The sequence below is a fragment of the Loxodonta africana genome, chromosome 1, assembly GCF_030014295.1.
Source record: "Loxodonta africana isolate mLoxAfr1 chromosome 1, mLoxAfr1.hap2, whole genome shotgun sequence".
Taxonomy (NCBI): domain Eukaryota; kingdom Metazoa; phylum Chordata; class Mammalia; order Proboscidea; family Elephantidae; genus Loxodonta; species Loxodonta africana.
In genome coordinates, this window is record NC_087342.1 from 150,497,818 (window position 1) to 150,524,480 (window position 26,663).

General features: G+C 37.9%; 1 protein-coding gene across 7 annotated transcripts in view; it reads right to left on the reverse strand.

The window, feature by feature from the left end:
• Positions 1-8,310: 8,310 nt before the first annotated feature.
• Positions 8,311-26,663, reverse strand: part of RNGTT (RNA guanylyltransferase and 5'-phosphatase) — a 351,931-nt gene continuing 333,578 nt past the window's right edge. For all 7 annotated transcript variants that reach the window (XM_064288922.1, XM_064288898.1, XM_064288903.1 and 4 more), the window contains 2 exons: positions 10,048-10,171; positions 8,311-8,598 (listed from right to left, as the gene is read on the reverse strand). In XM_064288922.1, the coding sequence (XP_064144992.1) occupies positions 8,435-8,598; positions 10,048-10,171 (288 nt within the window). In that variant the 3' untranslated portion in view covers positions 8,311-8,434. The remainder of the gene's footprint in view (positions 8,599-10,047; positions 10,172-26,663) is intronic.

The window sequence follows — 26,663 nt, forward strand, 5'->3', positions numbered from 1 at the left end:
CCTATGACAGCCATTGTGGAAAACAGTGTGGTGGTTCCTCAAAAATCTAAAAATAGAACTACCATACTACCCGGCAATTCTCCTCGTAGGTATATACCCAAAGGCCTTGAAAGCAGAAACTCAAAAAGTGACTTGTACACCAATATTCATTGCAGTACTATTCACAATAGCCAAAAAGTGGAAATAATCTAAATCTCCATCAATAGGTAAATGGATAAACAAAATGTGGTACATACATACAATGGAATACTCCTCAGCCAGTAGAAGGAATGAAGTATTGACACATGCTACGGTATGGATGGAGCTTGAAGACATTATGCTGAGCAAAATAAGCCAATCACAAAAGGGCAAATATTGTAGGGCTTCACTTATATAAAAAGACAGGAAAAGGCAAATGTATAGAGACCAACATTTATTAGTGGTTACCAGGGGCAGGAGGGAGAGGGAAAGGGGGGTTAACAGAAATGGAAAAATCACATTGATTAAGGGTAGGGTTGCACAGCCAATTATTATAATTGCTGTCAATCAGTTATACACCTTTAAAAAGTTGAACTGGCAAAGATTGTATGATAGACATATTTACAATAAGGACCAAAAAAAAGGAGTAGCTGCTGAGGCTGCTTATATACAACCAAATACCTCATGGGATTTGGTTCCTCGGTTTGGAGGTTTAGGGTCATGGTTTCATGGAACATCACAGTTAATTGGCCTAATAACATGGTTAGTGCTTCTGTTCTGCCTCCTAGTTTGCTGCACAGTGCCTGGGGTCTTAAAAGCTTGCAAGTGGCCATCCAAGGCACAATTGGTCTCTATTCACCTGGAACAACAGAGGAATAAGAGTCAGGAATAGGAGGAGGATATGGAACTTGTGGCTAATTGCCTTCATGAACAACTGCCTCCTTTGTCATGAGACCAGAAGAACTGGATGGTCCCCAGCTACCACTGGTGAACATTTTGATCAAAGATTCCAAAAAAACTATCCTGATCAAAAGGGAGAAAATGCAGAACAGAATTTCAAATTCTCATGGTCTCAAGACTTTCTGGAGCCACAGATGGTAGATGAATCCCTGACATTATTGCTCTGAGATAATCTTTAAACCTTAAACCAGAAATATCCCCTGAAGTCATCTTAAAACCAAACAACAGTTAACTAGTAAAAAAGGTCTGCCTTGCAAAAAAAAAGGGTGTTGGGGAAGGAAAAAAAAAAGTCTGCCTTGAGCATTATGCTCTTTTAAGAACTATCTATATGGGATCAAAATGACAACAGCAACTTAAAGATTAGATAGGAACATTAGGGGGCAGTGAGTTTATGTTAATGAGGAAGAACAACTCAGAAAAGGAAGGAAAGGTCAGATGACAAAACCTGGGTCACTACAATATGTGCAGTTTGGGAAGGTGAAGAGGGTTCCCATACTGAGAAGGAACAGCCAGTAGACAGAAGAAACCAAGAGGCTATAGTGGCCTGGAAGCCAAGTGAAAAAGGGTTCCAAATGGAGAGAGCAGTGTGAGACTTGCTTTAAAATCGTCTTGTTTGTGTGCGTGTGTGTGTGTGTGTGTGCGTGTCTGTGAAGGAGGATGGGGGATTGGTTGGTATATAAATGAGCAGGAATGGACACAGATTGATCATTGCAATGTCTGGGTATATGGGGCACAAACCAAACCAACTGCATTGCCATGGAGTCGATTCCGACTTACAGTGACCCTACAGGACAAAGTAGAACTGCTCCATAGGGTTTCCAAAGAGCAGCTGGTGGATTCCAACTGCTGACCTTTTGGTTAGCAGCTGAGCTCTTGATATGGGCACAGGGCGTTCATTTTACTTTTGTATGTGTCTGAAATTTCCTATGAAAGAGTAAAACAGAGGGAGTGAGAGGCTGTGTCAAATGCTGCTGACTGGTAGATTAAGAGTTGACTTTACTGTGCAGGACACTTGCAGCACAGGTAGGAGCAGTCTTAGTGGAAATGAAAGCCTTTTGGCCGTGGGTTAAACAGAAAAGGGGAGGAAAGAATGTGAAGCGGACACATGCAATTAACTTCCTCAAGAAATCCTGAAGGAAAGAGGAAGAGAGAACTGATTCAGTAGTGGAGGGAGAAGAAGCAGCCAAGGGCAAATGGTTGGTTAGCTTAGGTGGAGTGATTACAGCCACATTTCCTACTATCTTTCACACAAGCTCTAGAGAAACCACTCTAAGACTTCTGCAAAGAGCTCATAATACCTTCGCCACACTCCCTGATCACACCTCCCCTCATCCCACCCATTCATCAGGGTCTAAATCACCTCCCACCCCCTGCATCATGCCAATTACATGTGATGTTTCCAGGTATACGGTTTCTACCTATATGTAGGATTTTCAAGAATTTTTTATAACAGCATTTTTGTTCAGTTGGGGTGTCTGTAACCCTCATCTTCAGCGTGCATCAGAGCACGCTGTGTGTTTGCTTACACTGTAAATTATAACTATACAGTGTTCCCCTGACAGCTTTCAGAAGGGAGGCAGAGCTTCCACAGTTCTTTAGATGCTGGAAGATAGCATTCAATAGTAGCAACAAGAATAATATCTCTCACTTGTCTTTCCCACTCTAAAACACACGGCTAGAAGCACCGATTCACACTAAGGGATCACAGACTAGAGTTTATTTTGAAAATGAACTGAGAAGCCTCAGCAGTTACCAAAGGACTTCTCTTTGAAAACATCAAAAATTGGGTGGGGGTGGGTGGGTAGGGAGAAGTAGACTAAGATATGGCAAGCTCAGTAAAACTGAAATAAAAAATAACACTTGTGATTAAAAACACTACTTCTTCCCTCACACCTCCCTCAGAGCACATCCCAGCGAGGAGCCCAGGGCACTTTCTTAAGATCTTTCCTTCTGAGAAGTTCCCCTCAGAAGCATTCATTTTCAGTGCAAAAGGCAAGAATAGGCAAGACACTTCTAATCAGGATTAAGTAGGACATGTATTGGAGATGGCCTTTGAAAAGATTTTTAAGGAAAAAGAGATGTTATTAGTGCTTCTTGCTGAGTCGGAACGGACTCAATGGCAACAGGTTTGGGTTTTTGGTTTTATTATGGTGAGAAGGCTACAGTGACAAAAATGATGTCTCATACGTAGCTAACTTGAGGAGGATAATCGCAAATACAACTTGTCTGAGTCTCCATAGCAAGTACAAAAGGGTGTTTGAACCTCCTGCCCTAATTACTGGGCACCCACACAGTCACTGAGTGGCTACTATTGCCTAACACTCTGCTTGGATCACAAAGATGTCACAATCCCTTCTCTCAAGCAGCCCCTGGTCTAGAAGGGAGACAAGCAAACAGACTATCGTACGTAATGGACTATCTGGGAGGCTATCTATCTAGGGGTCCCTGGGTAGTGCAAATGGTTGGCACTTGACTACTAGCCAAAAGGTTGCTGGTTCAAACACACCCAGAGGTGCCTCAGAAGACAGGCCTGGCGATATACTTCCAAAAGTTCACAGCCATGAAAACCCTATGGGCCAATTCTACTCTGTGCACACGGGGTCACCATGAGTAGAAAATACCTTGCCAGCAACTAACAACAAGGAGGCTATCTCTAGGAAGGAATGCTCTTGATCCTGAGATCAAGGGAGGTTGGGGGTTTTCTGGCAGAAGCAGTACCAGCACCATGTGCAAAGATACTGGGATTCTATTGGAGAGCATGAAGTTTTAGAAATAGCAAGGAGTCACATCACTCTGTCATAGGGCAGGGGTGAGATTCAAACCTGGACATTCAGACTGAGGCCAGATTATGAAGGGCCTTTTATGTCATGCACCAAGGCCCTCTTAACAGAAGGGAATAACAGGAGCACGTTGGCAGTCTTGAAAGATCACTCTGGTGGCAATTATCTAAAGCAGGAACGTTCAATATTGACTTTGTGCCAACTTCAAAGTTACAAAAACATGACTGGTCACGTTCTGTCGGTTTGATCTGTTCGCAAAACCAAGTTCTGTCTTTCCATGTTGTACTTGGCCATGTTTATTTCTGCCCCTCAAACAGCCAAGGATTTCATTTTATTTGTGTATTTTTAAACATTTGGGTAATTGCATTTTCACTTATTCATCTTACACCACAAGGGCACATGGTTTATGTGGTCCTCTATAATCAGCCATTGCAAAGTAATTTTACTATAATCAACTGTGGTTATGAAAATGACCTTTAGCTCTGGAAGCGGGCTGCTGCTTCTCTGAGGGTTTCCTTGTCTTCCTCCCTGCTTACAAGCTCCTGCCTGCAACTTCACTTAACTGTACTGATTCCTAACACCAGTCCATAAAAAAATTTTCACCAGTTTGGGGTGAAATGCAGACACAAAAGACAACGTAGCGGATTCTTCATAAAACAAAATTTATTCTACAGAAAGGCCTGTTCTTTATTCTGAAATATGTCCTGTTTACGTAAGATTTCCTTTATGAAATTATGGAGCATTAATTTTTTTTAATGCTCTTTCATGGCAAAATAGATAGCAGGCAACCAAAGATCTGTACACTGTTTTTGAAATGTGGAATCTAAAAGATTGGTGGCCCCTGCTTTGAGTCCCCCCCGCCATTCCCACCTCTTAATCATACACAGTGGTCACCTGACATTAGAGCCAAGGACAGTGGTGGGCAGGAGCACATCTGGATTAATCAAGGCTGACAAAGACCTGCCAAAGTGTCAGAGTTGACAGCTAACTATGTGCAATCAGGAAAATGCTGGCTTAGTATGTAATTTAATCACTTATTTTTCCCTAATTACATTTTTGGAACCCACAATCTTAATGAGAATATTAAACTCCCCTTCATGGCCTCTGCATCAGTCACATTATATGTTAAATAAGGCACTAAAAATGTATTTACTTCCCTGCTTTCAACTTCATCTCTTTGTATCGGACAGAGGTACTTGAAGCCAATTATGCTACTAGCACCAAAGAGACTGCAGTTCTACACGCAGGGGCCATTAACAGCTGGGGGAGCATTGTCCAGTCTTTTAGGTGCTAGAAAGATCTGCATCGGAGTCTCAGCTCCACAACTTACTAGCTATGTTACCTTGAGTAAGTTACTTGACCTCCCTGAGTCTCAGGCTCCTCATGGGGATAATAATGGTACCTACCTGCGTGGGGTTGTTGTGCTTAGGACAGTATTGGTACTTGGTGAATATCCAGTAATGGTAATATTGTATTATATTGCGAATACAGAGTATTTACAAAGCACTGGCTTTTACACAAGAATCATGTTAGACCTGAAAATGTTCTATTTGATCACCTGGTCCAATCTTGGCATCTTACAGATGGGGGAAAAAAAGTTCCAGAGAGATTATAGGACCAATGAGAGGAAGAGCTTAGACATGGTCTCTGGATCTAGACCAGGGCTTTCTCTACCACATCACTGTTGTCCCCTGTTAGGAATATTTCGTTCTTGACTTTCAAGGTTTTGTAGCTAGAAAGAACTATATATATAGTTGAAAATGGCAGTAGCATTTAAACTTTTAAAGATGGCAAATTCCATACTACAAAAATGTACAGTCAACCAAAAAATTTGATAGTTCATTATTTTATCACTTCAGAATATTTACTGCTGAATATTTCAAAAAGAATTAAACACATTAAAAAATAATATAACAATATGTACTCATACAGTAGACTGTTAAGATGAGATGGATGAACAGAAGTATTATAAACATCACAGAGATGTACTTCCCCCCCACTCCCCTACACTCCAAAAATAAAAGGTGCAAACTACACCCCGCCCCCCGCATCAATCAAACTTCTTCATTTTTGAGGAAGAAATATAGAGGATTTTCCAAGTCTTTATGCTAATCTCTAGAGTGCAACAAAACCAGATGGATTATATTGGGCTGTAGTTGACAGCAGCAGGATCTGATGCCAGCAATAGAAGGGACAAAAAGACATTAGTTAATAAATGGTTAGCACAAAGGCATCACCAGTAAAACAAAGTAGATACATTTTCTGTTATTTTAAATCAGTAGTTTTATTACAATGCACACTGACACACAATTAGAGAAGGAATGTCCTGACATTTTCTGAGCATTTCATGGGAAGCAAATGTAACCATCCAGGCAGTAGGCATCCACACCTTTTCCAGATACAAACCAAAGACTTTTAACATGTGATAACTCAGGAAAGCAAAGTTTTCTTATTCTTGTCTATAAAATTTCAATCTCAGAAAATAGCTATTGTCAAGTGGGCTGGAAAGGGAAGTGTTTCCTTCATGATATTCCAAATCCTGTCTAGCTTTCCCACCTGACCTTCTAGATGACTTTTAATGAAGCTGCAGATGACAATGTGTTAAGGAGCTAACTGTGATCTAGTTATAGGGCTGACTATTATGCATCACTGTAATTGAAAGGAAAAGATAAATTAAGAAACTTAAGTTCTGCTAAAATGCACAAAGATGAGGAGAAAATATCTGGATGTACTCAAAATGAGATGCTCTTTTCACATAATTCATTTAAAAGGTTACAATTACCATAAACATTTTAACTCCATTAAAGATCACTGGCAAAGGATTGCTGGTATCTCTGCAAAAGGGCTCTGCCTTTACACAGGCTCAGAAGAAAGCAACATACTGTGTGGAAAGAGTCACTCACTATTCCAGGTGAAATAGACATCAGACTATTTGGAGTTGCATAGGATTTTTTTTTTTTTTTTTTAATCTACTTTGTAAAATACACCATGAAACCTTGAAATTTTCCCTCTTATCAACAGTCACTGTAGCAGTCAGGTGTTTTAATCTCTTTAGCGCCCAAACACACAAAAGCACTCTAGGAAAGAAACACTAAATGGCATTTAGATAAATTCACCATACATTACGTAACTTGAGGACAACAAACAAAAAAAGCCCACGCATGACTCTAGTATTTCATGTAGAAAAGCACTGCAGGAGAAAACTTTCCTTAAAAACATTAAAACTCAGGTGAATATAAATACATTTTTGGTTAATCTGTGCTATCTCATATAGAAATCCTGTCAGATATTCAGTCTATCAGGTGACCCATTTAGATTTTCATGTCTGACTGTATTAGTAGAAGAATATACACTGTTGCATATACTCACATATATATGCATATACATATGTATACATATATAAAATTCAGATCATGAAAATTTGTTTTAAATACATATACTTAAAACCTGTACCTCTAAAAATAAATACATAAGCCTTTAACTGGCTAATTCTCAGAGTTTCTTCAAAAACCAGTCAAAACAGTTTCTCAAAACAATGGCAGGTGACCAATTAGCTGCTCTTTAAATCCATTACCTATTAGTCAATGTTTTAAAATCCAGGAATATAACAGAAATAACAGCCCCAGAACAGAATATAGATGCAATTCTGGCTTTGAAAATAAATGTCTTGGTTTCCTTGATGTTCAGTTCCTATAAATGTCTACTTCTTGCCTCTGCATTTATCTAGCAGTGGGAGACCATTTTCTAGTGACAGCATTCTATTCTATTGACATTCCCTTCTAATCAAAGTCAGTTGGCATTTCCTTTGCTGTTTTGTACGAGGGAACTAACACAACATCATTTGTATTTGATATCACTCCTATAGATCACAGTGAGTTGTGTGTTTTATTGTAATTTACAATGTGCTGATACCACTGAGGTACGGCAGAAGTAGCCTTGGCATTTAAAAAAAAGAAAACACTCCCAGAACAACACATAAAGGACTCGTGATGTATATCCAAGCTCTCTGAAGCAACTCAAAAGCATTGCCAGAATGTAGACAACGGGTATCTATGTTGTAGTTCAAACATAGAAACAGATGAAAATAATCAATATTCTTCCTCTAGAAAGGATGCAATTGACAAAAATGGAGCTTTACTTTCTACTTTTTTCCAAAAAAATTTTTTTTAATTCTTGATATAAACCAGACCAAGTTGTTTAATATAGTACAATACTTAACAACTTTGTCGTTTGTTTTGTAATACAGGAATCTCAAAATGTAAGAAATCCATGATAATGATAGCAGAATGTTTAACGCTGTTGCCTAAAATTTTTAAAAGGAAAATTGATCATAGTTGAAACGTTAACTTCTAAACAATACAGTGTTCTATGCTCTCACAATTCCAGGTTACTAACTTTATAAATTAAAGGCGAAAGTTATCCATATATAAACAAGGCCTCTTTTTCATTGATTTCGATCTTGTTTAAACCTTTAGGTATTTCGATCTTCAGATCCCACAAGGTAAGGCTGAGCTTATCAGATATAAAGAAAATGTGTAAGTCCACGGTGTACTGTAGCACTGAGGAAACAAACACATCAAATATTTACAGGCTGGCTACAATACCTTTCTTAAAAAAAAAAAATTCAAATGTGTGTCAACATCAGCCACATTCTTTCTTCAATTTCTCTGGCTGCGAAAATGCGGTAATTACGTTTTTCTCTCATCTCTCCTCTCAACCCTGAAGTCAGGCTGGTCTTAGGTCAAAGGGTGCGGTCTTTTTGGAGGTGGTGGTGGCATAAGCTCTGTGTCAGGATCCAGGTGAGCCTTTCTCTTCTGCCCTTGAGAAGCTGCAGCACATCTGTCGATAAACTCAAAGAGCATCTCCTTGGTGACAGGGTTTGAGATGCTGTTGCACACAGCTGTGGACAAAGGGAGACGTCGCCTCACGTGAGGGTTAATTAAGCCAGCTGACTCATCCAAAACACACAAGAAAGAGGAAAGGCTTATCATTCCAATATGCTAAGCACTCCATTTTACAGATTTGGGTGACATGCTTCAGATTAAACTAGTCTCCTCTCTACCTTGCCTCCCAAATGAGTGCTTTTCTAGGGGCTACTCTTTATTGTACTATTAATTGTAAAGCAAAACTTTCAGTATTTCGGTTATAAGCATGTCTTCACTATGGTTTCTGTATCCCTTCAAAACAGTTTTTATGGGGTTTTAATCTAACACAGTGCGTCACACACAGACCATGCTCAGCCAAATTTCTACAGGACCTGTGTGCTGTAGTCCTTCACTCTCTTTCCTAAGGAAATCCACTCAGTGAGTCATCGAACAGGCGAGCACCATCCACCACTCCCTTTGAATTTGGAGGTTTCATTGTAGCTGGCTGACCGTATTTTTATAACTTATTTGGAGTACGATAACAAGATTACCTAATAAATAAAGCCTCTTCTCTTAAGTGATCAAAATTTAGTACCAGTCCTTTTAATTTTATTTACTTATTTGGTTTTGGAACAAAAGACATTGGCTTAATTATTCCTACTTTAAAAATTAACTCATCTTGTCTGAAAACGGATGCTAGTTCCAACAAGAACCCTTAAATGTACAGCAGTACCTTTTAAATTATAAAACCCATACTGGCAATTTCTGTATTTTCTCAGAAGCTTATCATATCATCGTCGTCATCTACTGAGTACTCAAGAAGTACACGGTTCTATTAACCTTTAAGCTTGGCTTTTAGCTGTTTTTTCAACTCCACTACAAACGAATCCAGAGCAACAGCAACTACTAGTAGTAGTTTATCACATCAACTTGAATCTGTGTTGATCCCCAGGAAAGATTTCACTACCCTGAATTCCCAAAGCACTCACATTGTACCCAAAGAACTCTGACAGCTACGACAGCATAGCAGGATTTTTTTTTGGATGATTTTCATTTACTTTGTTCTCCATTGTTTGTGAAGCTATTTTAGGAGCTGGAAATTACATTTTCCCCTGCTAATTTTGTCTTTTACCATCTGGCAAACAATGGTTTTTGTAGTTTTGAATAGATCTGAAATTATCATGGCTTTTGTTGTTGTTCAACAAATTCAACTTGTATACAGCCCATTATCCTGCCCTTTAAACCTCTCTCTTGGGCGCACAAGGCCAAGCCCCCCAGTCTAGAGAGAACAACATACTAGTTGACTGGTCTCAAACAAGGTACAGCCCTGACAAAACACCATCCCATCAAACGAGTATGATGTCCTAGTGACTCTATGTCCCATCAAGCAGAACAACAAAGACAGCACAGTTTGGTTCTAACACCTTAACTCTTTTTTTTTTTCTTCTTTAAGTGTAACAAAACTGATAGGTTGTCATACTTACCCATGGCAGTGTTGTAGGCATTAGGAAAACTTTTGTCTGTTCTCTGTCTCATGAAGACCCAGCTGTTATTCTCAAATTTGCATTCTATAATTTTATTGTCATATTGTTTTAGCTCTTTTGTCACCTGTTTTATAAGAGAATTGAGAAAAATATTTAAATCATTTGAAAGGCTTTGTGCTTCACTATGTGACAGACACATTAGGAAATGCCAAAAACAGCCCAGTAACTCTTCATGCAGCACTCTGTCATCTTACGTGTCTAATCAAGCCTAAGGATATGGTGTGCATTCCCTTGTACACACGCTCATTTATCCAACATTTTATAAATAGTCTTAAAAATGGCTGTCAATATATAGCAATTAAAAGCAGCTTAAGCAGAAACCAGCCACTTCTGGGCCAAATGCAAATATGTTACCATGGGGACCAACGCCTTCAATACTGCCGGTTGTCCCTATGGCTTTGGAAGACTGAGTATGCTGCTTAGGTTTCGTCAGCTTTCAGAAAGGTCTCACCACCTAAATTTCTATGTCAAACTCTGAGGAATTCCCTTTACTAGTTAAAATAAAAAGTCACACATAAAAAGTAAACACAAGGGTCAAATTCAGGCAATGTGTGTCCTAAATATTTTGCTTTTCAAGCAGTAATAACCAAAAATCTATTCTTTAGGCTACTTACCCTTTCCATCTCCAAACTAGTATGAATTTAGAGATGAAGCTACTTTTGACTTTAATTGGTGGGTTTTTTGGCTACTTCATCTCAGATGATTGAATATGGATTACAACTTACTCTATCAAAGCTAGCAAGTATCCATGGTAACTATAAAAAAAACCTTCTAAAACATATTTCATCAGGCAGTGAGGATAGCTTTCATAAGTAGGAACCTAAGCTTATCTTTGCAGTTTTCAAATCAAATGCCAGTCATGGTAATATTTTAATTCTGTCCTCATCTTTCGCAGCTAACAACTTTTCCTCACAATATGGTAGATTGCAATCATTTAACTTCATTAGCATTATTTGAAATGCTCTCATTTTTCTACCCATATATTCACCACCACCTAGGAATATGAAGGGAAGCAAATTTTAAAAGATGCTTTCAATTCACAGATTAGGCAAGTGCGTGTCTTCAAAACACTATCAGATTGTATTCCTACTCCCTTAATGAGTATTACACTTGATTGGAATATCTGCATGTTCACCAAATCCAACAGGCCCAATACATTCAGTGGCTCCGGAACTAGACCCGCCCCAAAAGGTGATGTTCCACTTAGTAAACTTGATAAATTTATTCTCAAATATTCATTATTTTAGTCTCAATTCCCTTTTCTTCCTTCCTAGGGATTCGTCTCCTTTTAGTTTTGATATGTTATCTAAATCCAAGTATTAGGCAACCAACACTTATGTTATATAGTATGTAGGGTCTAACAGAGACAAGTTTGTAAACCTTTCAGAGTATCTATTTCCTAATTTTTAAAATGGGCAAAGGAACTCCTAATTTATTGGGTCACTGGAAGAATTCTAAATGAAAGTGCCTGGCACACAGTAGACAACTAGTAAAACTGTTAATTAAGTATAAATTTAGAAAATAAAGGTTGCTTATTTAAAAACTTTGTAAGTAAATTCCAAAAACAGAACCGTAATAACATGGAAAGGTATACTTTGAAAACAGTTGCCAAGAAAATTATGTCATATGCATTTTATAAGAATGGCTTGGTAGTCAACAATGTGCAGTGTGTACTTTTATGACTAGCAATTTCAGTAAGGCTTTATCAAATATTTTATCGTTCTTCTGTTCCCAGTTTCAGAATTGCTATAAATTATGTCTTGCCCAATCTGCTATAGCAATTAAGCAGTATTATAAACTATCTGTATATCTGCTTGGACATGCATTAGCAATCTGGGAGCCAGAGCTTTCCAGAAAAATGCATGCACCTGCCACTCTATTAACCTAAATGCATCTTCATGTTTTAAAACAGTATACCATTCTTCATTGATCACACCAGTTATATTTTGCAGATAGAAATACAGCAGGATACTCATTGGTTAGGTGGTACAATATATGTAACTGATAAAAATACCTCCCATATGTGTGCAAACTAAAGACAGTTTTCACTAATGGTCAGATCAAGAGAATGACTGGCAGAGAGGGGAGGAGTTTAATTTTAATATCCAAATTCTAATTTGTTATGACGACAATAATCATCCTCAGCCAATTACATATTATTATTTACTAAAACAGGACCCTATTAGGCCTTCTAAATCAACTCTGTTATCTTTGCTAGAGCTAATGAGAGACTGAAAGTAGTAAGAATAAAATACTTATAAATCAGGATTTTACACCTGTACCTATAATTATATTGGATTAATGAGATATTACTGTTTTGGGGGAAAAAAAGAAAAGAGCAATACACAGTCTAATTCTATATTAGGAAAAAAATTTTTTTTTCTCTTATTAAGTACATTTTCATACTATTTGAATCCACCAATACTCTGTGGTCAAGAGACTATCAGATGAAAATGGGTCTAGCAGTGCTGAAGATTTTAAATGAGCAGTTCAAAGGTAATACCTGAATTGAACGGCCCGTGGCAGAGGCAACTAAAATCTCAATTGCTCCACTCTACCACTTTTTTTAAACAGAACACTTTTTTGTAACCTAATTGCTGAGTACAGTGCCAAGTCACAAAAGGCACACCATCAGTGTTGGCTGAACTGCCTGAACAAAGCAGGCAAAGATGCATTTCTGCTTCTAGCAGTGACCAGAAGCCTCTAGAATTACTGTCTCTGTTCCATGAGAGCACATATAAGAAAGAGCTCATCCTTCTGTTATAGAGACTGCACAAAGACTTTGGGAGGGGGATTTCTCTGAACTAATTTGCTCAGAAGACATTTTAAAATAACAAATACCTTAAGACTGAGAAAACTACCAGGGAGTTTGTTTGTTTTTAAACTTTTTTTTCTCCTTTCTCCTTCTCCCACCCCTGGTAGCCATTAAAGAATGTTTCTTTCTATGTATAAATCTTTTCTTGACTTTTTATAACAGTGGTCTCATACAATATTTGTCCTTTTGTGATTGACTGACTTCAGTCAGCATGATGCCCTCCAGATTCATCCATGTTGTGAGGTGTTTCTCCAGCTCGTTATTCTTTAATGTTGGGTAGTATTCCATTGTGTGTAGGTACCATAGTTTGTTTATCCATTCATCTGTTGATGGGCACTGCTATGGACTGAACTGTGTCCCTCCCAAAATGTGTGTCAACTTGATTAGGCCATGATTCCCAGCATTGTATGATTGTCCATCATTTTGTCATCTGATGTGCTTTTCCTATGTGTTGTAAATCCTACCTCCATGACGTTAATGAGGTAGGATTAGCAGCAGTTATATCAATGAGGCAGGACTCAATCTACAAGATTAGGTTGTGTCTTAGGCCAATCTCTTTGGAGATATACAAGAGAGAAGCGAGCAGAGAAACACGGGGACCTCATACCACCAAGAAAGAAGCAATTCCTTTTGAACCCGGGGTCCCTGTGCTGAGAAGCTCCTCAACCAGGGGAAGATTGATGACAAGGACTTTTCCTAGAGCTAACAGAGAGAGAGAGCCTTCCCCTGGAGCTGGCACCCTGAATTTGGACTTCTAGCCTCCTAGACTGGGAGACAATAAATTTCTCTTTGTTAAAGCCATCCACTTGTGGTATTTCTGTTATAGCAGTACTAGATGACTATGACAGGCACTTAGATTGTTTCCATCTTTTTGCTATTGTGGATGATGCTGTGATGAACATGGGTGTGCACGTATCTATTTGTGTCGTGCCTCTTATTTCTCTAGGATATATACCTAATATTGGGATTGCTGTATCATATGGTATTTCTATTTCTAACCTTTTAAGGAAGCACCATACCTTTTTCCATAGTGGTTGTACCATTTTACAATCCCAGCAGCAGTATATCAGAGTTCCATTTTTTAAGCTTTTAATTTAAAAATAATTTTACATTTACAGAAAGTTGGGAAGACTACAGAGTTCCTATATACCCTTTACCCAGCTCCCCCTAATGTTAATATCTTACATATCATGGTACATTTATCAACTCTAAGATATTAACACTGGTACAACACTATTACTAAAGTACAGACTTTATTCAAACTTCATCAGGTTTTCCACTAATATCTATTAGTGGAAAATTACATTTTATTTAGTCATCATGTCTCTTTTAATCTGTGATCGTTTCTGTCTTTCCTTGACGTTTTCGAAGAGTACTGGTCAGATATTTTGGAGACCGATTCTCAATTTCTCATGAATAGGCTGATTTCATGAATTTTTGGGAACATGCCGCACAGGTGAAGTGCTCTTCTCATTGTATCATATCTGAAAGGTATATGATCTCAACATGACTTAATATTGGTGATGTTAACCCTGGTCATTCGGTTAATTAAGGTTTCTCCACTGTAAAGTTACTCTTTTTTTCCTTGCCACTCTCTGTTGGTTAGTTGAGAGTCACTACACCCAGCCTCACTCAGGAGAGGGAAATTAAGCTCCACTTCCTGGAAGGAAGAGTATCACCCAAACTGCAGACATTTATTAAAACCACCCAAAAAATTAATAAATTTCTTCAGAGAGATGCTTTGAGGCTATACAAATATCCTAGTTCTCCTTAAAGTTTCACTCATTAATTTTGGCATTCATATGTGGATCCTGCCTGCAGTAATTATAACTGTGGTATTATAATGGAATTTTCTATTTCCTCCATTTCTTCTCTATTTATTATCTGGAACTTTTCTCCAAGGAAAATCTGTCCCTTCTCCCCATTTATTTATTTGCTTATTTGTATCAGCTTGCACTCATGGATATTTATTTCTTTCTTTGGTTTATAATAAAATACTACCATCAATCATCTATTGCTCAAATTGTTCCAGTTTTGGCCAATGGGAGCCCTTTCAGGTTGGCTCCTTTGTCCTTTTGATTTACTCCCACTTTTTTTTTTTCTCTTTCAAGTCATTTTGTCTTTAATAACCTGACTGATTCACAATATTAAGATACAAATTTGTTCCCTTTAAAGAAGATGCTACCATGATTCCCTCACACAAGCATGATCAAAGGCTGGATTCCAAAGAGCAAGGGTGGTAAACAGGGCTTCAAGGCTCACAGACTACAGAGCTTGGTTACAGAAAGTCTCCAAGGGGTAGCAGGGAGCAGAAAAGACATGAAATAGGAGGGACCTTCAGTACACAGGGTGCGGTTGCTGGGTCATGAGCATCTTGAAGTGTTTCTTGATGGTAATTCAGTGTCACGAACACTTGTCGTCTGGGGAGGACAGAGCAGGATGGGCTGAACAGGTCTGTTGGCCCATATGGTCAAACTTCTTCAAGCATATAGACCTAGTCTCCCTCCTCGTTAATACTGGGGAAACATGACCAAACTTCTGGCAGATGTTCCAATTCCCTCTGCAATAGCATCTGCAGCTTTATCTCCTACTTTTTTTTTTTTAAAGCATTTACTTTGTGACAATACAAGATACTCCAGGCTCATCTTGTATTTTCCGTACCCCAGCCCTAGAATCAGCTATTTCCCCACAGAGCCCTCTACCAGGGATTTTTAAAGAACAAGATTATCCTTCAACAATCAAGGCTATGCTAAAAAGTATCACCACCACTTGTTCTGGTCAGAATTTCATATTATTATTTAGAGGGAGGGAGGGATAAAGGAAGGAAGAGAAGAAAGGAGAGAAGGAAGAGGAGAATGAATAAATACGATTATATATATGTTTATACACAGAGGTTTCCACACTATCCTTTTGAGTTGCTGTATGGAGTTAAGCTAGACTGGCCTTTTTCGTTTCTGAAGTTGTAATTCTACTTTTTGATAATTCAAACTCTGCCTCTGTAGTATGGCAGAAGGCCGATTTTAAAAACATATCTCAAGAGATAAACTCAAAAATCTTGCATTCATGTAAATAACTTCAGTTTCCTAGAATAAAAGGAGAAGCTCTGGTGGTACAATGGCTAAAGCTTGGCTACTCACCAAAACTTCAGCAGTTCAAACCCACCTAGCAGCTGTGTGGGAAAAAAGACCTGGCAATCAGCTCCCATGAAGATTAATTACAGCCTAGGAAACCGTATGGGGCAGTTCTAGTCTGTCATATAGGGTCTCTATGAGATGGAATCAACTCAACAGTGCACAACAATATGAATGAAGGTAAAGAAAATAAAACAAAAAATAAATCAGAAATGATATGGAGTTATAAAGGTTTTCCATGTGGTTTCCGAACAATAAATAGAACTTAAATCTGAATTATTAGATAAATAATCTTTTAGAACTATTGCATTACAGTAGGGCAATGACATATCACTTTTAGAAAGTGCATTCATCTACCAAAGTAAAACACTTGACAAGTGACCCTTTTTAAAAACATCCCAGACCTGACTTACCACTTTGAAAAAAGCTCCTCCACTAAAATCTACTGGTGTTTATACCTCTATAATGAAGAACTACTGTGTAAATAACACACCTTGCATTTGCTGGGTTAGAAACACAGCAGCAGGAAGTCTCCTTCATGAATGGTAGAGTCTTTAAGCCCTTCAGCTGGGCGTCTGATTAATGAAAGTAGCCAATTAAAAAGAAAGCAATTAGAACTCTCTTATTCATCTTATTACAGACAAGTTACACCTCCAAGGTGTATGAAATTCACACTAAAATACAGTTTATTTTCTACTAATAAAATCAGAGTTAGTCATAGTTATTATTCAAAATATAATAAATCTTCATATAAAATACCTGGACAAATAAACAACACGTTAAAGCCCGTTACTGTCAAGTCAATTCAGACTCATATCGACCCTATGGGACAGAGCAGAACTGCCCCATAGGGTTTCCAAGGCTTAAAAAAAAAAAATTTTTTTTTTTTTTTTTTTTTTTAATCTTTACAGAAGGAGACTGCCATATCTTTCTCCTACCGTTAGAAGCCAAGAGCTTAACCAATGTACCACCAGGGCTCTTTAAACAATAGTTTAGTATGGTGAAATTAGGGAAGACTTTTACTTTCTTCTTTGTGCTTTGCTGTATTTTCCAAGTTTCCTACATTATACATGCTTAACTTTCACAGTTTTTTTAATAAAAAAAAATTCTAAAATGTTTCATAAATGATAAACATCAAGTTGGTTTTTAATGTAGAAGTAGAAAATGATAATAAGAAAGAAACATTGAAATGGAAATGGAAAACAAAAAATCTTGGGATAAGGCCTAAATCCACAATTCCCGAACTCCGATAATGTGCCCCAGGGTGCTACAGCAAACTCACAGGGGCACAGGGGGGTATTTTAAATTTGAGGGGAACACAGTGACAACTGTTGGACACCATGCAAACTACCAGTTAAAGGGAGTTGAAAATTGCAGTACTAGATTCCTTTAGATGACAGCATATCTTAGAAAAGCTGAATTTTCAGCAGTTACTCTGATAAAAACCAAGTACTGTGTGATAACTCAATGTGGAACAGGAACGGGTGTAGTGATGTCCAATCTGATTCTAAGGCTTGAGAAGTTATGCAGTCCTAACATGTGCTAAGTTGTTAGGACTTAATTAGTTGTTTGGATCCACCTATTTAGTATATGGAATTGTTAGATACAAGTGGTCCCCGACTTACAAGGGGATTCCATTCTGATGACTGTAGTACATTGGTTCTGACATAAGTTGAATACCTTTTTTTTTTTTTTTAGTTCTCATAGCCTGTTATATAGCTGTGTTTTGAACAGTAAATTGTAACACTGATCTGCAAGTGGACACCTGAGAATAACATCAGCAAATTACATGCTGCAGCATTGTATGTAGTTACTAACCATAAAAAAAAAAAAACCATAAGATGTACAAAAAACTCAAAAAACAAAAAACAGACAGTCTTAAGTCCAGTTTGTCGTAACTTGAATTAAGTGGTAAGTCGGGGACTACCTGTATTTCTCTTGGCTTACAGGTGCTGTGAATGAGGTACATTGAACCAAGAAAATCTGGTAATCTCTACACTAAGTCTTTCTCATTCATCCTCCCCCAGACCCTAATCTCTAAGCCCACACATAGGTTTATATCTAGCACTTAGTGAAAACCAACCAGAATAGTGAAAAGCTTTGCTTGAGGTACAGAAACCAGGTCATGGCACAGAATGAGAATTTCCATTATGTTAGTTTAATTTTGTCTAGAGCATTAAAATATGTACTCCTCATTGATCTTCCCTCCCCATTGTCAGCATCGCAGCCAGTGTAAAGTAAACTTCGAGGGAAGATGTGTACTGAATTTAAGAGAACCATGAACCTCAGCTTATTCAACCAGTTTCTGCTTTTTATGGTTGGTTATGTAAAGTAAGCCAGTACTATCTTAAGACTCTATGTCCCTCCCTCCCTTAATTTTTCTCCTCCAAAACACAAGGTTTCAATGCAAAATATCCTGTTTGTCACATGAACGAACATAATGCGTTTATACTTCCCATTTCCGGTTGCCTAACATGAAGGCAATGGCACTAGAAGTCTTTGCTATCATGGGATTAAAAGCCACATTTTCCCTTTTGACAGTGAAGAATGTGTACAGGAAAGGGAAAGATATGGAAAATTTCTTCATTATTTCCTCCCTTTTAAACTGGCCAGGCAATATCAACAATTTCTGGAACTGTCTGATTATGTTTATATAAATAAATATTTATAACTTATTTTCTGAGCACTTAGTATGTGTTAGGAGCCCTGGTGGCACAGTGGTTAAGTGTTTGGTTGCTAACTGAAAGGTCAGCGGTTTGAACCCACCAGCAGCCCGCTCCATGGGAGAAAGATACAGCAGTCTGCTTCCGTAAAGATTTACAGCCTTGGAAACCCTATGAGGCAGTTCTATTCTTTCCTATAGTATTACTATGAGTTAGAATCGACTCAATGGCAGTGGGTTTAATTTTTTTTGGGTTTTGGTTTAGTATGTGTTAAGTGTTAGTATGTGTTAAGCACATTAGTGACTTACATACATAATCTCAATTAATTTGAACTGCAAATTTATGAGGTAGGAATTACATCACTGCCCCTTTTACAGGCATGGTGACTGAGGCTTAGAATAGTTAAATAAGCCACCCAAAGTCACAGATCTAGAAAGTGGCACAGCTGAGTTTACAAATATAAAGTTTCAAATATATGTTTTCCTGTCCAATGCCACACTACCATTTCATATCCTACCACCTATTTACAGGGCCTGGAAGTTTATGAAACAAATGTAGAAGGAAAAAACAAAATGAAACAACAAAAAAGGTCATTTCCTGCTCAGATTTTCACTGAAATTGGGTACAGAAACCTCTGCACATATAAGCATAAAAAACCAGTCATGAAAACACAAAAACATCAGGCCTCACTCCGCCACGGCACTTGGCGTTCTTGCCGCAGGGAGTGTGTAGGCATACTTTGGTAACCTAACCCCTATATCTGTCTTAATATCTTAAGGCAACTCCAAGAACGGTGGAGGCAACAAAACAGGGCTCCAAAGTATTAATACACAAAACCTTTCTTGAGACAAGTTTTTTTTCTTTTTTTGCATCTGCTGTTATTTTAAGTTTTTAACAGCCTGTTCTACACTACAATCGAAAGAGAAGTAAATGTTTCTAGTTAAAAGTAAAGTTTATAAAATATTCTCAATGATTAAACATCTATATACCTAGTGGGCATATGAGTACTAGTTATTCTACAGAATTAAATCAAAGATAGCTTTGCTGGATGGTAAGCATCTTAGAGCCAAGTATCCAACCACTTTGTTATTTACTATGATCACTGGCATTCTCTAATCTACTCCAGTGTGGCTTCCTCTTTCTCTACCCCAGTGAAACTCTTGCGGAGGTCATCAATAACCTCTATGTTGCTAAATCTAATGGATATATTTTATTTGACCTCTCAGCATTACCTTACAGTTAATCACTGACTCCTTACAACATTTCTCTTTTCTGGGCCTCAGGATACACAATCTGGTTTTCCTCCTCTATCCTCTGCCATTCCTTCTCAGGCTTCTTTGCCAATCTCCTCTGAAGCTGGCAAGTCCCTCAGGGCTTGTTACTGGGCCCTTTTCTCTTCTCTCTCTACACATGTTCTCAAGGCAATCTCATTTACTTCTATAGCTTTAAATACCGTCTATTTTTTTTTATATGTAGATAACCTCCAAATTTTATCTCCTACCATCTTTTCTGAGCTCTAGACCCATTCTTACTTCTAATCAACAAATATTATTTTGCAGCCATGTGCCAGGCACAGTGTTGTGGACTAGTGATTCAAGGGTAAACAAGACAGACACAACCCCTGCCCTCTGGAATGTATTGTCTGGTGGGAAAGGCAGATAATAGACATGTAAATAATTACAAATTGTGATAAAGGCTACGAAGAAAACACAGTGTGTAACTGAGACTAATGAAGAAAGATATCTGGCTTTAGGCAAGGTAGTCTGAGGAGACATTTGGTTGAGACTTGAAAAATAAGAAGCCAGCTTATATAAGGAAGGAAGGGACAGAAAGAAAGAAGGAGAAAAGCAAGTAGCTGTGTATGTTTGGGGAGGGTGCGAATATACAAACTTCAAGCAACGATTAACAAGGTATCCAAAAACTTGATGTACAAAAGTTCTTAAGCTCTTAGCATGTTGACAATAAAGAATGTCCTCCACAAGCCTTTGGAGGGAGTTTCACGTATACCTGACCCATTCCCAAACTCTTCCTCTTATACTCCATATAGCATTTTGGCCAGCTGCTTATTTGATACCTTTGTTTGAATGCCCCAGATTTCTCAAACCCAACAGGTTCAAAACACAGCTTTGTATCTTCCCCAAAATCTATTCTTGTTTTCTTCATCTCAATAAACGACACCTCTATTCACGCAGTGTCCTCCCTGACCCCTTCCTTTTTCTTTTCCTGCATATTCAGTCCATTACTAAGGCCTACCAATTCTACCTAAAATATATTCTGAATATGTCTGTTTGTCCCCAAATCATAGCCCAAGCCAGCACGGACTCTCAGATTTCTCCAACAGGTTCCAAACTAGTCTCTTCTATTCTCCACCCCCCGCCCCCAATCCTTCAATTCTTTACACTGCAGCCAGGCTGATCTTTGAAAAAAAAATGTAAATCCAATCAAGTCGCTCCCTGGACTAAAAGAAAAGGATTTAAAAGACATACAGATTGGAAAGGGAAAAATAAAATGGTCTCTATTCACAGATAACATAACTGCTTACATAGGAAACATCCACAAGGAGGCTCCTGGAACTATTATTAAGTAAGTTTAGCAAGGTTACAGAATACAGAACTAATCATATTTCTATATATTAGCAACAAACAACTGGAAGTTTAAAATAAAAACATACTATTCACTATAGCACTGAAAACCATGAAATACTTAGGTATAAAAATCTAAAAAAAATATGTGCAGGATCAGTATGCTCACTGCACAGTGAGAGAAATCAAAGAAGACTTAAATAAATAGAAAGATACACCATGTTTACAGGTTGAAGATTCAATATTGTTAAGATGTCACACTTTGCAAAGCGATAGAGATTCAATGTAATCACAATCAAAGTCCCAATGGAGTTTTTTCACAGGTATCAACAACCTCATTCTAAAATTTACATGAAAAGGCAAAGGAACTAAAATGGCCAAAACAGTTTTGAAAAAGAACAAAGTTGGAGAACTGACACTAACTGATTTCAAGACTTAAGTAACAGTAACCAAGACAGTGTGTTTTGGTGAAAGGAGAGCCGCACAGATCAATGGAACAGAACAGAACCAGATCCACAATAGAAGGTCAACTGATTTTTGGCAAAGGCTATGCAATGAAGAAAGAACAATGTTTTCAACAAACAGTGCTGGGACAATTTGAAATTCATATGTAAAATAAGGAACCTCAACCCGTATCTTTTACCTTACACAAAAATTAGTTCAAAATGGAAAAGAGACCTAAAACTATAAAACTTAGAAAAGAAGAAAATATCTGTGATCTAGGGGTAGGCAAGATTTCTTAGAAATAACACAATCCATAAAATTCAAAATCAATAAACTGGGCTGCATAAATATTAAACACGTATGCTCTGCTAAAGATATAGTTGAGAATGAAAAGACAAGACAGAGACTGGAATAAAATATCTGCAAATCACATATCTGACAAAGGACTTGTATCTAAAATATAAAAAGAACTCTCAAAACTCAACAATAAGAAAACAACTTAAATTTGGTAACAGCGGTGATGGTTGCACAACCAGGTGAAAGTAATTAATGTCACTGAATTGTACATGTAAAAAATGTTGAAATGGAAATCTTTTTGTTATATGTGTACTCACCATAATAAAAATAATTAATTTTAAAAAAGGGGGGGGAATGGGCAAAAGATTTGAACAGACATTTCACCAAGGAAGATATATGGACGGCAAATAAACACATGAAAATATGCTTAACATCATATGCAAATTAAAATCATAAAGAGATACTACTATACACCTATTTAGAATAGCTAAAAAAAAAAAAAAGACAACATCAAGTGCTGGTATGAATGCAAAACGGTGTAGCCACTTTGTAAACAGTTTGGCAGTTTCTTTGTAAACATACACTTACCATAAAATCCAACAATCCCTCTCTAGGTTATTAACCTAAGAGAAATAACTTATGTTCACATAAAAAACTGATACAAATGTTTCAGTGGTTTTATTCATAGTCACCCAAAACTAGAAGCAACCCAGAAGCCCTTCAATTGTTCAAAAGATAAACAAAATTGTGGTACAGCCATAAAATGTAATATTATCCAGCAATAAGGAAGAAATAACTATTGATAAATGCATAACCTACATGAATTTCAAATGCAATATGCTATATTTAAAGAATTCAGACTCAAAAGGCTACAGGATATGTATGAGGATCAACTGCAATCTATTCCATTTCTCTAACACCAACTAAATTGAAACAATTCAATTCTACTTTAAAGCTATTCAATTCAATTCCAACCCAACTGCAGATGCAGTACTTCTTCCTTTGTTCCTAACCACAAGAGCCAGGTCAGAATTCACAAATAAAAAAGGCACAGTCCTCAAGACTACCAAGTCTGCCCAAGACCTTAGATGCCAGCTGCAAACTTGAGGGTCCCCACAATAGCCTCACTTCTGTCCTGCTGGCTTCAAATGAGGAGTTCCCTCTACCACCTAGGATATCATCTGTAAGCTTGAGGGTTCCCAAAGCTCCTCTCACTTCTGACCTGCTGTCTCTCACTACTCTCTTGGGTTTGATAATTCACTAGAATAACTCACAGAAAGCACTGTACTTATGACGGCAGTTTTATTATAGAAAAAAGGATATAAATGAAGAAATGTATAGGGCAAGGTCTGGAAGGGTTCCCAACATGGAGCTTCCATGTCTCAAAAAGGGAGCACTACCTTCCCATGTGAATGTCATCACCAACCAGGAAGCCGAGGGAGCTTCCATGTCCAAAGCCTTTACTGGTGCCTCAATACATAGGCATGGCTGATTGAATCATGCCCTCTTCCCTAGGTCAGCTGATATCACTCGGTGGGCCTTTCTGGCATGGTCAGCCCCGACTTGGGCCATTCCCTTAGCATAATCTGTTAGGTAGGTACAATCTGGACCCCTCCTCAAACGTTCTTCAGTCCCTGGGAGAAATTCGAACGTTTAGAGGTTTCTCTCTCCGGAACCAAGGACAGAGACCAAATTCTTGGGGTAAAGTTAACCCCACACTACAGAATTCCATTTACATGTCATTCCAGAAAAGGCAAAATTATAGGAATAGAAAACAGATCAGTGCTGCAGGTGTTGGGCATGGAATGAATGGTTGATTACAAAGGGGTAGCGTCATAGTTATCTACCGCTACTATAACAGAAATACCACAAGTGGATGGCTTTAACAAATAGAAATTTATTCTCTTCACAGTTTAGGAGGCTAGAAGTTCGAATTCAGGGTATCAGCTCCAGAGGAAGGCTTTCTCTCTCTATCGGCTCTAGGACAAGGCCCTTGCCATCAATATTTCCCTGATCCAGGAGTTTCTCAGCTCAGGGACCCTGGGTCTGTTAGAATTTGGTACTTAGGAGAGTGGGGGTGTTGCTCTAACAGATACCTAAAATGTGGACTCAGTTTTGAAATTGTGAACGGGTAGACGCTGGAAGAGTTTTAAAGTGCCTAACAGTAAAAACCTAGGTTGCCTTGAAGATACTGTTGGTGGAATTACGATATCAAAGACAATTCTGTTAAGGGCTCGGAAGGAAATGAGGAGAGCTATAACATCAGAGACGGTGCAGATGGCAAGCAGCAGCAGCAGAACCAGGAGACTGGGGAGACAGCACAGAGGCTGACTAATGGAGCAAGAGTGCTGAGTGCCTTCGGGTAGGAGGGTTCCTGGAGGAGTGGGATGCCTCTGGAGAGGAGAGGACCTCCTACACCAAGAAAAGAGAGTGGGGAGCAGAGCACCCTCCCTTGGGACCCAGCATGTCAGTGCTGGGAAGCTCCTAGACCAGTGACTGATGATAAAAACATTCCCTCAGAACTAACAGAGAGAGAAAGACTTCCCCTGGAGCTGGTGCCCTGAATTTGGACTTCTAGCCTCCTAAACTGTGAGAGAATAAATTTCTGTTTGTTAAAGCCATCTACTTGCGGTATTTCTGTTATAGCAGCACTAGATAACTAAGACAGGTAGCATATGGAATTTTTTTGAGGGATGATGGAATTGTTCTGAATCTTGATTCTAGTGGTAGCTATACACCCGTATGCATCTATCTAAACTTTATACCAAAAAGAGTGAATTTATCGTACGTAAATTTAAAAAGGCGTGTTAAAACAAAAAGGAAGTTTAAGAGACATGCGAATTATAAAAAGTAAACCCAATCATGCCATTCCCATGTCAATGGCTTCCCATTACAAGGTCCTAACTGACAAAGCCCCAGCTTATCTTTCCAGCTCTTATAAACTGTTGTAGAATGCCCTACACTTTTCCATTATATTATTTATTATTTGTTATGTATAAATTTTTTGTTGTTATTTAATATCTGACAACCAGAATCATTAATAATTACTGAACACTTACTAGATGTTGAGTACTGTTCTAAGTGCTTTACATGTAATTTACTCAATCCTTGCAACAAGCCTAGGAAGTAATTATTTGTTCCGCATTTTAGGCACAGGGGAGTTGAGTAATTTGATCAGGGTCTCAAGCTAGTAAGTGGCAGAAAAACATACTGTAACTTTACTAGGTTCTCTAATTTAATCTTTATAACAATCCTAAGAAATGTCCAGATATAAAAACTGAAACCCAGAGAGCTTATCTAACTTGCAGAAGGATACAGAGCTAATTTGTTTTGGTGTCAAGATTCAAATGCTAAGTCTTTGTGAATCAAAAACCTGCGGCCTTCTTTTCCATAGGAATCAAGGCTCTAGGTTGAAAAAGTATTAAAAGAGGCAAAGGTAGACTACACTTATGGAGAATTTTACTTCTTATGTAATAAGCTGTAATTTAAGTCCTTATTTCCAAGGGTTACTTTCTACTTGGGAGAGCATGAAGATGGAAGATGAAGTGGTGTGTGACTGCTTAAAGGTGGAAGGAAGGGTATAACATACTACCCTGAACCAAACACAATGTCTGTCAAGTTTCTTTTCCTTCACTCATCTTTCCAAATATACTTCATTCTGACCTGCGTCATCTCTGCTGTTTGCTATTCTAGTTGCAGCACAAACCATGAATCATGCCAAATTGCAGAATTTCTCAAGCCATTAAGGATTTACAATAGGTCAATTGTTAAATGGGCTGCACTTCACAGCTGCAAAGCTTTTGTCTGATTTCTAGATCAAATGAGAAACCATTATTGGATTGAGTGACCTTTCCATGGGCATCACTAGCAAAAGGAAAAGGTCTTGTGGACAAAACAGGCAGCTCTGCCAGTTAAAGTAAGGTGATGGTAATGGCTTACTAAAGGGACAGCCAAACTCTATGTCACAATTTATTGGCTCCTGTTTGTTTAATATCAAGCATGATGAGAATTATAAGCATATCATAGATTGATTGCATGTTTGGGATAATAAAAACGACACACAAGCAATGAAAGCTTTACAATCTAACATTAACATGGGAGGAGGCTAAAATTCAATATGCGTGCTTAACACTTTTTTTTCTTTCTAAATAATTATAAGTATGACAAGCTAATCTGATGTTGCTCGTTCTCTGAGATATCTGTCCCACAACCAATGCAAATAACTGATAAAGTATATTTATCATATTTAATTTGAAAAACAATCCATGTACTTTTGGTAACTTAAAATCATTTTAATGATTAAATATTCACTTTTAACAAAGTTCACAAATATACTGGGTGTAGTATTTGGGCAATTCATTAAAATGTATAGTTCAAATTTACTTCAATAAGTCCTTTGTTGACTTTCAAGGACTTACTAACAATTTGGACCTAATAATGCTCAGTTTTAATTTTTTAGCAATACTGCTGGTTACATATATCTTATCTCCTCTCTCTCATCTATTTTAAGCTCACCTACTCAACTTTGCTCTTCTTATAGAAACCTCAAGAGAACTGTCTTTCAGATAGATCTATGTGAGTGTATGGCAATAAGCCAACATGCTACAACAATAAATGAAGATTT